Source organism: Lactuca sativa, unplaced genomic scaffold (assembly GCF_002870075.4).
Source record: "Lactuca sativa cultivar Salinas unplaced genomic scaffold, Lsat_Salinas_v11 Lsat_1_v11_unplaced_07, whole genome shotgun sequence".
NCBI classification, from domain to species: domain Eukaryota; kingdom Viridiplantae; phylum Streptophyta; class Magnoliopsida; order Asterales; family Asteraceae; genus Lactuca; species Lactuca sativa.
The window spans coordinates 109,567-121,268 of record NW_026440199.1 but is presented as its reverse complement, the minus strand read 5'-3'; the positions used below and the strand labels follow the sequence as shown (position 1 = coordinate 121,268).

General features: G+C 31.6%; 1 protein-coding gene across 3 annotated transcripts; it reads right to left on the bottom strand.

The window, feature by feature from the left end:
- Positions 1–657: 657 nt before the first annotated feature.
- On the bottom strand, positions 658–7,771 carry LOC111901970 (putative ribosomal RNA-processing protein 12). 3 transcript variants are annotated; one of them, XM_052767979.1, is made up of 19 exons: positions 7,572–7,770; positions 6,082–6,631; positions 5,578–5,998; positions 4,902–5,111; positions 4,737–4,822; positions 4,457–4,667; positions 4,197–4,381; positions 3,936–4,124; positions 3,605–3,811; positions 3,488–3,529; positions 3,280–3,414; positions 3,125–3,193; positions 1,988–2,086; positions 1,663–1,827; positions 1,485–1,586; positions 1,350–1,409; positions 1,207–1,275; positions 960–1,061; positions 658–892 (listed from the first exon to the last, which is right to left on the bottom strand). In XM_052767979.1, the coding sequence occupies exons 2-19, from the start codon at positions 6,580–6,582 to the stop codon at positions 773–775; spliced, it is 2,973 nt and encodes a 990-aa protein (XP_052623939.1). In that variant the 5' UTR covers positions 6,583–6,631; positions 7,572–7,770; the 3' UTR covers positions 658–772. The 3 variants fall into 3 exon arrangements, with proteins under 3 accessions (XP_052623939.1, XP_052623940.1, XP_052623941.1); XM_052767980.1 differs by having other exon boundaries at positions 7,583–7,770; XM_052767981.1 differs by lacking the exon at positions 658–892 and having other exon boundaries at positions 1,029–1,104; positions 1,173–1,275; positions 7,572–7,771.
- Positions 7,772–11,702: the final 3,931 nt, after the last annotated feature.

Here is an 11,702-nt window from a genome sequence, read left to right as displayed (position 1 = left end):
TGTATTTCTACTTTTTGCTAGCATCTAGCTAGGACTGTTCATTATTTGGATAAAACCGAATTGTCAAATTTGACAATTTGGATCGGACTATTTGGTTCGGATATTCGGATTTTTGGATTGAGTTTTAGCAAAACCGAATTATTATTTTGGATTTCGGATTGGTTTTGGTTTTTAAAATAAAAACCGAATAGTCCAAAAAAACCGAATTGCAATTTATTATTTTGTTCTTTTTAATATATATCTTTAATAATTTATAAATTTACTAAATTATTCTTTTAGTATATCAAAAATTTTCATCTATTATAATACTTTAATATGTACTTATAAAAAAAATTGTCTATAAAGTAGTAAACTATAATATATTTTTCTTGATAGTTATTTATAAGTTTTAGTTCACAACTAATTAAACAATATCTTTTAGTTTATATTATAGAGTAAGTTAATATTAAAGTTATATATTTGTTGAAATATCTTGATTCTTGAAAACCGAATTGTAAAAAACGATCCAACCGAATTATAATTTGGTTGGATCGGATCGGATTTGAATTTAGTTTGGACTATTTGGATCTACGTTTTGAAAATCGAAATTAATTTGGATTCACTTGATCGGATCGGATTAAACCAATCCATCCAAACGAACACCCCTACATCTAGCTATGCTAAAGAAAATTTTGCCATTTAAATTATCAGCATTCAACATGGAATTCTGTTTTGTTTCAAAACTTTGATAGATGTATAAATCTTGAAAGATTGCCATTTGATTTCAGCCTCGTTATGTTCCCAACTGTTGTCTACAGCAAAAGCCTTCTTCTTGAGATGACACAAACATAGAAGTAATTAGTGCTCTGAGTGCCTCGTTCGCCTTGCCTTCTTCGGGGGAACTTGGAGCACTCTGTAATTTAACAACTCATGAATACAACATTTCATGCATAAAATCAATTTGTAGATGTGATTGTTACCTCCAAACATATCCTAAAACCTAGGCGGTATTTCTCAGGTACAAGAGATTCAACTGATGCAGAACCACATTTTTGCACAATATTTTCAAAAATTTCATTCACCTGTAATTGTAAAAACATGAGTACATGCATACATATATATATATATATATATATATATATATATATATATATATATATATATATATATATATATATATATATATATATATACGTCGTGTGTATCTATCTATAATTTAACACATACATTTGCTTTGAAATCATGTTGAGGTGATCTGCTTGTTTCCTTGCCTTCTTCCAGGGAAGTTGTACAAATCTGTAATTTAACAACTCGTGAATACAACAACATTTTATGCATAAAATCAAATGGTGATGTGATTCATTTGTTACCTCAAACACATTCCTAAAATCACCACGTTCCAGCAGCAAAATCTCCGGAAGGTCACTCACCTGTAACATGATAATAATCATGAGTATGTCATACATAGATACATCATGTGAGTGAATCCATAATTTAACACATACAAATGACCAAGATTGAAGTCCATTCAGAATATCACATAGGACCATCTTCAGTTCTGCCACTTCAAGGCTCAAAACCAGCATCTTTAGAAACCATAAAACAGCCTGACAACCATATATAAACTAAATTAGATTGATCAATAGTAGAAACTCTAAAGCTAAGATAAGAAATAGTACTTACTTCTGCAACTTGTATGTCTTCTTCCCTATCCAGCAACTCAAGGATTTCTGGCACAAGATCGGGCTTCAATTCGCAGATTTTTGAGTCGTTGGATAACATAATAGACAATGCAAGGATTGCACCACTTGTAATGCAAGGAGAAAACCCAAAGAGATACCCCATCATCTGAAAAGTTGAAAATATGAATAAAAGAATGTTTTCATTTCAGAAACTAAGAAAGAAAGTCTAATATATATATATATATATATATATATATATATATATATATATATATATATATATATATATATATATATATATATATTGAGTGGTAAGAATACCTTACCATGGTGATGAATTTATAATAAGTTTCTGGTTTGGATTGCATGATGGAACTTGTATCTAGAAGAATGTCATGTGCCACTTCTCTCCTATCCTCCTTGTCCTGTAGATCAAAAGTAGATTATATTATACAACTAGGTTACTATTTAATCATACAATTGATAATTAATACAAAATAAATAAGCCATTTTTAACCAAAATATGTGTATAAAGTACACTGCACAATAATCCAACCAAACATGTTAAGAGACACATACATGCAAAACAGAAACATGGCAATGTTTTTTAACCAAAATATGTGTAAAAAGTACAATGAAAGTTTCCATCAAGTTTATCTTTCAGTTACACATAAAAAGTATAAAAATCATAATAAGTAGGTTTGCAAATTTATGTTATTTTAGGGTAGAAAGGAAAAAAAGTGACTGTAAATATACTTTATAAAATCCTATAACTAACAGATTAGAAGTCACTTAATATTCCTATCAATTAAAGCAGTGTACTTTGAAAGTACACTGTTATTTTAGGGTATAAAGGAAAAAGTCACTAAATTTTGTTTTATAAAATCCTAAAGTAACAGATTAGAAGTTGGTTAACATTATTGTCAACTATAGCAATGTACATTGCTATTTTAGGGTAGATAGGATAAAAAGTCATATATTAGAAAGGAAAAATGGGGGTAAACCTGCATCTGTTGAAGATGAAAAGGATTCAGGAAAAACAAATTAACAGATTAGAAGTCACTTAGGATTTATTAAGTATGCTATATGTTTATTAACTTTGTGGTAGTCAACAAAATGCAGTTTAGGAAAATAAATTTGCATCAGGTTATGTGGTATGTGTATGATAACATAATAAGCTCATAATAATTTTTTTGAAGGGCCCACTTTGTGCAATCAAAACACTCAAAAATATATATAAGTTTGTCAATTCAATTTTATAAGTTTTTCTTACTGTTTCTTTTCAACTAAAGATTGACCACTGTAAATTATAGCAATGTACTTTCAAAGTACATTGCTATTTTTTTAGATAGAAAAGATTAAAGTCAATAAAAAACCAAAATATAATGTTGCACAGTTTGGATAGAACAGAGATAGATTATAAGAACAAACAACTTAATGAAATGAATAAAGGTAGATCTTACATCTTTTAGTGTCACAATGATTTCATTGAGCACCCAAACGCCATACTTGTTCTCTCCATCACAAGTTCTCTACAGAAGAAATTCATTAGCAAACAAAACTATTAGAGGCAATTTGACATGATATATAAATAAATCACACTAAAAGAGAATATAACCTCGAATGAGTGAAATAGCAAGGTCTTTAAGCACAAAAACCTCCATCTAAATGAAATTATATCGACAGGGGACTTCAAATCACGTAACAAATCCACAAGTTGCTCGAATCTTGAAGACATGAACTCAAAAGATTCCTGAATATTTAAAGCAAAAACAAAAATGAGACATATTATCTAAAAGAATAAGTAGTAATGGTGTGGTCCTTACCAAAAGTATGTAAAGATTGGCATACGCTTCCTCATCATCTTCCTACATAAAAATAAGGGTATATAAGGTTTGATAGTATGATTCTAAAAATGCTAAAAACATAAAAAACAAACAAACCTTCAAACAATCCCCTATACAGCAGTATATAAAATCTATTGGATCCATTCCAACATCAGCAACAATTGCTGATGCTAGTTCATGTATCAGACCTATGTTGGCATTTTTCTGATCAGAAACATCCGGCTTCACTCTTTCAAGAGATGAAATAAAAATTGCCTTTGATGTTGGGAATTCAGCGATATTTGCTAAGCATCCAATTGTTTCCTGTGAATGTGTATTATATATATATATATATATATATATATATATATATATATATATATATGAAGTCAGAAACCAGGGAGTAAATAAATAAAATTTGGTGAATTTACGAAATTATGATAATGACCTTTAGAAAAGAACGTTTCTCAGGCGACACCTGAAAGAAAACATTGGTAAAAGCCTTCAATAATGCCTCTGACCATGATGCCATAACCTTGATGTTTCTCTCTGCGTTTTCTTTTTCAATTCCCATATCTATAACTCCGGAACTTCCAGGGAAACTCAAACTTAAGCTCATGTTTTGCTTCACAAGACACTACAGAAAAGGGAAAAAAATAGTTAAAAAGAAGCATCTAGAATAAAAATATAAATTAGAATTATTTATTACCTGCAGTGCAATAGCAATGCTCTCAAGCATAGAGGCATTTTCTTTGATGTTTGGAATTAAAATCTCAGCCAAGGACCCAAAACTTTCCTCCAAATCATGCGGATAGCGACAAAAAGAAGGTAGTAATTCCCAACAAGTACGTGAAAGGGACTGCATCTGCTTTCTTTTTACTGCCATCTTTTTACCTTGAAAAAAAAAACTTATGTCATTATAAAATCCAAAACCGTTATACACAGTTTGAGGGGGTAGCACTACCCTACCTCTTTTACACGCTTTTCTGAAGGATTCAGATAGAGGCACTATAGTTCTGATGAAAAACCGCACATGTGAATATATGACATACTCCTTATAGATAGGTAACAACCAAGTATTTGAGCAAGTCTGCTCATTTGCATCAAACGAGAGAGGATACAATGTGTGTATTTTATCGGGGCCCATAACCATTACGGCAGACCCGATACACTGCTCAAACTGTAAATATCAAATATCAATATTATGTTAAAAAAAACAAAACATAAATGTCAATGATAAACAACTTACATGTTTTACATCACAAGTAGATGCATCTGACATAAAACCAACAGTCTTCATAAAAATCCTGTCCATGTAGATAAAAGAGTCTAACCCTACATATCACAAATATAACACAAAGATTAGTAACAAGTGCTTAATGACGCATACAACTAAGCTAGTAAACGGCCATACCAAGATGGAGAAATAAAGCAGAGATGACACTCAAAGAATGTTCATTTGGATAGGTCCTCAGAACTTCTAAAAGTGAATCACATAAGCATCTCACTAGATTTGATTGCTCAGATTCAGCATTAAGTTCCACTTCACTGAAAAGTACACGGGAAAACATTTCTTTTAAGATATTTGAAGCCCTTGCAGCAGTAGCCTCACATATCAAAAGACCTAAAAGCACATTCAAAATAATATAATCAGATAACTAATCATATCGTTATCCTGACCTATATAGATCTATTTCCCTAACAAACTTGTCTAACTAACAGAATTATTCCCTTCCACGTGGCTTGGTCCTCCTTTTGTAAACTATCAGACTCGACAACTTGTTCCTTATCATATTCATAGCTTGATTTTAGCTTAATATATCTATCATTGTAATTAGAAAGCATAAACTTCTGTAAATAGCATTGGCATTTAGCAAACTAAATAAGGAATTAACAAAATTACAATTGGCATTATTCCCATAATAAATATAGTGATGTGACAATTAAATGAAAATGGAAAACACCATAAATTGACAAGTAGCAAAAATAATTCTAAAATTCTCAGATAATGACGTGTCAAATTCAATGAGAATGTGCCATTTGTCAAAAATGATCTTTATTTACTAGGGTAGATTAGGGTAGATGTCTACCTGTTATAGACTGAATGAGTATGGAATAATCACTTTTCCATTTGTCTGAAATCTTCACGGTCTTTACAAATGTAAGTTCGGATTCAGATTCAATGAGAGCAAGTATCTCCTCCATTACATCTAAAACATACAATGTTGAAAACTTGGCAGTCATACACTTTTGTAATTCTAGTATGACTTCCTGCATGTCTTCTGGTTTTGTTAAAAAAGGAATGAAACGTTTCAACAGATCTAACATGTGAAGAGCCTTCAAGTGTTCACATTTTGATCCTTCATCATCTTTAGATCCATCTGCTTTCTCAACTGCCAAGATATAGTTTCTAAATGTATCTAACACCAATTTGGTTGCACTTTCTTTGATAATAGAATTTTGGAAACACTTGAAGACCTTCAAAACACAATGTTCAGCACATTTTCTAACCTGCACATTTGGCATTAAACAATCTACTATTATAAATATTGATTATTGTCACAAATTCACAATATAGGAAAGAGACAATATACCTTTTCATTTTTGTTATCTACTGCATACTTGATAAACGTCTGGAAACTTAATTTCACAATATCCCAATCTCCTAAATCACAAATCTCCAGCAATACCCTCAAACACTCCATAAATCTTAAAACCCGCAAACTCACAAACTCAACCTCCAAACATTTAACCACAATCTCGACAGCCTCAGCCGCCTTAGACATGGATATAGACTTCTCAGGAACCATAGTCAACACAAATGTCAAAAACGAAGACATTCCAGACATTGCATCAGCATTAAAGGTTGAATTAGAGAGGGTATGAGAATATGAGGAATCATAGAGGGCGTCAATGATGTTAACGAAGTAATTGAGCGGAGTGACGGGCAAAGATTTAGATTTTATCATACATTGGGTATAGGCAGCAGCTGCGTAGAGCTGGCGGTGATGAGGTGAGCGGGATTTCTTGTAACGGTCGGCAATATGTTCAAGAATATCAGATTCGCCGGTTAATGAGGTAGTGGATTGCTCCATGAATGAATTCTTGTGGCCGTCGTTTTTTCTTAGGGCTGTTTGTCAAGATCTGAAAAATTAAGAGGAAACAAATATTTGACATTGAATGTTGAGATATAAATGACAACAAACTTGCAACCTACTTTTCAAAGTATGTTGCAACCTACAAATCCAAATTCAACAAGGAAACAAATAAACACTTTAATCATTTATATAGAAACTCCATATCAAATCCATCACCAACTTTTCAAAGTATGTTGCTAGAATCGATAATTTATCAAAATCTCCAATTGTTATCACTTGTATAAACTACAATATTAACCAACCAAATTACCCTTCTGTATTATTTTTTAGTGAATTCAAATACTTGTTTATATAAAAACCGAAACAATTTCTTAAATAATTATTAAAAAAACCTAAACATCATATAAAATCCAAATTGAACATACATCAAAATGAACACAAATCCAAATAAAACATAAATATTTTCAAATCCTAAAAATTATATTGAAATCCAAATAAACCCTACAAGCACATCAGCACATATGATATGAGCTGTGATTTTAGAAAAAAAAAATAAGCATCAGATCAGATTTTCGTGTCCATACATTACCAAATCAGATTTCAACATTAATACATCAAGAAAAGATATTTCAGGAAAAAAATGACCAAAACAGCCCTGATATTGCATTTGCCATCTCTACTCAAAGGATATGTAATCAAAATTCCTCAATTCCAAATTGAAATCATCAATCTTTATGTCAATTTAGTGTCACTTTAAATAAAAACATGCTTCCTGAAAACAATTTGAGTAAAACAGAACAGAGGAGCAATTTGTGTGAACGACACATTTGACAATGGAGATTTCAGCAAAAAAATAACCAAATGCCAGCAACAATTACAGATTCATTATCGATTTCAGCAAGAAAACATTGATTTCACCCGGAAATCGTCGATTTCATCGTATTTGGGGAGAGAGAAAAAAGGAAAAAATAAAAAACGATACATACGTGAAGCCGACCTCTGATGTGCGACAGTGGCGACGTATGCTTGGGAGAGTGGCGCCGGAGATCCGAAGGGCAGCGATGGCAGCGGCTGACGGAGGTGGAGCCTATGGCGGCAAAAGATTGCAGGTAATCGGAGTGTGTTGGGAGGGAAGAGGGGTCGGTCGTATGAAATAGAAAAGAGAAGAGGGTAGTCGCGTAGGGCAAAATTGGAAGACACGCCTCTTTTTCTTTTCAGATGGTAACAAACAGGGTCGGTCCTAGACAATTTGGGGCCCGGGGCCAAAGCAAAATTCGGGGCCCTCATAATGTTTTTTTTTAATAAAAAAAAGAAGGCGGCACCTCCAAAAATTTTATTAATTAAAAAAAATAATACAATTGAAGGCTGGGGACTCCCCACCTATGGAAAAAAAGACTTCGGGACAGGCCCCGTAAGCCAAACAACCTAACAACTATTAATACAAAACAATAAATAAAAAAAACCAAAACATGCTCTAAACCAAAATACATAAACATATCAAAGAAAAACTAAAGAAATTTACATTTACGAGCTTTTTTAGATGCAAAGTCATCAATTATAGAATCAAGTTCAATATTATCCAACAAATCTTTTTCAATGCATAACATAGCCAAACCATTTAATCTTTCTTGTGACATTGATGATCTCAAATAATTTTTTAATAATTTTAGTTTTGAAAAATTTCTTTCTGCTGATGCTACAGTAACTGGTACGGTTAATAAGATTCTATATGCAATACAAACATTTGGATAACAATCTTTACCTTTGACAAACTCTAAAATTTCAACCGATGACATAACAACATTTGGCAAAGTTTTTTGTAATACTTTAAGTTCCGTCAAAAATTCATTTAAATCCACATCACATAAGTTATTATGAGTAAACTTATTTACAAAAACAGCACAACTTTTTTTAAGTTCAATATCATCCAATGATTTTAACCTTTTTGAATCATATAAAAATCCAAAAATGTTTTCAAAGTTTGTTAATTGCTCAAATCTACTCTCTAATGATGCAATTGCCACATCAACAATATATATAAAATACTCGATTCTAAATGATTCTTCCGGTGATAGTAATTCATCTTCACAATTAATTTCATCAAATTGTTTTTTTCTAGTAACTTGGCGTTTTTTTGGGAATATAGGTTCAACTTCCATATCCAATGCAATGGCCTTAGCATTATCAATACTAATGGCATAACCTTCATTTCTATAATTTTTAAAAAATGTTATCATATTTTTTAATAGATCAATTGTGGCATCAATACATATAGTTTTGGTTTGCATTTTCTTACTAACTTTATTTATAGCAAATAAAATATCATACCAAATTACCATACCAAGTAAAAAGTCATAACTTTCAATAGCATTAACTAAACTTTCAGCTTCACTTTTAGACTTTGCATCATCACATGATGAACTTAATTCTATCAAGGCATCCCTTATATGAGGAGCTTGAAACCTAATGGCTTTTACACTTTTTATTCTACTCTCCCAACGTGTATTAGATAAAGATTTTACCGTTAAGTTAGGGACTTTATCAAGTAATATTGACCATCTTTTGGTTGAACTAGAAAATAATACAAAAATGCGTTGCAAAACTCCAAAAAAAGAAATCGCTTTGGCACAAGAATGAGCCATATCACTAACCGTGAGGGTAAGACTATGACAAGCACATGGCATAAACAATGCTTTTGGATTAATTTCAAGTAATCGTTTTTGAACACCTTGGTGTTTTCCTTTCATGTTAGAACCATTATCATAACCTTGTCCTCTTACATCATCAATATTAAGACCATAAGATTTAATTGCATTTAATAACTCATTAAATAGTCCTAAACCCGATGTATTTTCTACCTTTAAAAATTCTAAAAAAAATTCTTCAACTTTTATTTTATTATTAGACATGTTCACACATCGAATAACAAGAGTCATTTGTTCTTGATGGCTAACATCGGGGGTGCAATCAAGAATAACAGAAAAATATTTTGATTCTTTTATAATAGTAATTATAGAATTTCTAACATCATTAGCTAAAATAGAAATGATTTCATTTTGAATTTTGTGTCCTAAATAATGAAGATGAGTTTGATGATTTTCTATGTGTCTAACATGTTCTTGCATTATAACATCAAATTCTGCCATCATTTGAATTGCTCCCAAAAAATTACCATTAGATTCTTGAAAAAGTTTTTCGTTACAACCTCGAAAAGCCAAATTATATTTTGCCAAATATTTAATGACAGCAATTATTCTTTTTAAAACTTGTCTCCAACGTTCTTTTTCAGTTAAAACTATTTTGCAAATCTTTATCAATTGTTTTATTCTTATCAAATCTTGCTATTAGTTCATCCCAAGAATCCATACAAAAAAGATGTTGGGAACTATTTTCATGTTCTTTAAGTCTATCAAAAAGATGTTTCCAATCATTAAATCCATCATTTGCTAAAGAAATTTTATTAACATAATTATTAGGTTTAAACAATTTACAACAAAAACAAAACACTTTATCAACTTTTTTTGAGTAAATTAACCATTTTCGATCTATTGTGTCACCATTACTTAACTTTCTAGTATAAGAAGCATAAGAAAAATGTAGATAGATTATCTTTAGGATACACAAAATTTGATTCTCTTATTGGCCCTTTTTCAATCAAAATATCTCTTAAGTTATTATCAAGATTATCCCAATTACTAGGATCATATATATCTAAAGGTGGAATAAATTGTTCATTGTTATCATTCATGACATTTTCATTCTCATTCTCATTTGAAATGTTAACATTTTCATTATTGACATTAACATCTTCATTATTAATCTTTTCATCATCAAAATCAACATTTTCATTTGAAACTTTTTCTTGAGAAAAATTTTCATTCATAACATTATCTTGCTCATTAAAAATAGTTTCATGTGTGAGATTATCTTGTTCATTTACTTGTACATCAGCAGAACTATTTTTTTTTTAAAACCTGTGCATAGACCCATTTTGAGTTTTATTATCTTGTTCAATTTTTTGTTTTTTCTTTCTTTTTTCACTTCCAGACATATACTTTCTAGGATGCATATTCAATAGAGTGATAAGAGGCAATGATGCAAACAAACAACAAGCACACAATGACACAGATAACAAATAATAGAAGATTAGAGTTCGTGTTGTTTGTACCTACTGTTGACTGCTAATGTTGGTAAACTGTTGATGCTGTGAGCTTTTAAATAACCTCTAAGCAGCAACTGGAAGTGGTAAGCTGCTGATTCTCAATCCTCAGATTCTACATAGCATAAAATTATGAATATTAGATTCATAAAAAATTAGAAAATCATAGATAAATAAGAAATTTGAATGCTAGAAATTAGAACAATAGAACTTACAGATAAAATTGGACTTCAAAATCGAAAAATGAACTTCAAAATCGAACTTCAAAATCGAAAAATGAACTTCGTCTGTGAGGACTGAGGACTCACGACTCAGTCAATGGTCACAAGTCCGTGAATCTGTCACAGACTCACAGTCTCACAATTGAACTTCAAAATCGAAAAATGATCGGTAGAAATCGTGATTCGTGATTACCGAGAAAGAAGCGAAGGAGAAGAAGCACTGAATCGCCAAATTGGAAATTAGAAAAGTGAGAATTGGGGAATAAATAACAGATCGATCATCGATTCTAATCATTCAATTGAAATCGAAGAAGAAATATAAGAACCTGATTATTATTACGACCGTTGCAGCGATTGATTAACTTAGAATCCGGAGAAACGTTTCGATTCCATAGCCGATCTTAATTGCGCCTTGGAAGTCGGCATCTGTAGCAGTCTCGCTCTCAGCACAGTCGTTCCCCATTCCGCTTTCCTCTGATTCCTCCCGCTGTCGCGCTTTCAGCTTTCTTTTTGGACTTTTGTTGGCGCTGATAAGAATTAAGAAACATTGGGCTTCAACAATCAGAGTCCATTAAGCTTAAACCTAATGGGCTAATACTATACAATTAATATAAAACATATAAAATGGGGGCCCTATAGCATTTGGGGGCCCGGGGCGGTCGCCCAGCTAGCCCAGGCCCATGGGCCGGCCCTGATCCGGAGAAACGTTTCGATTCCATAGCCGATCTTAATTGCGC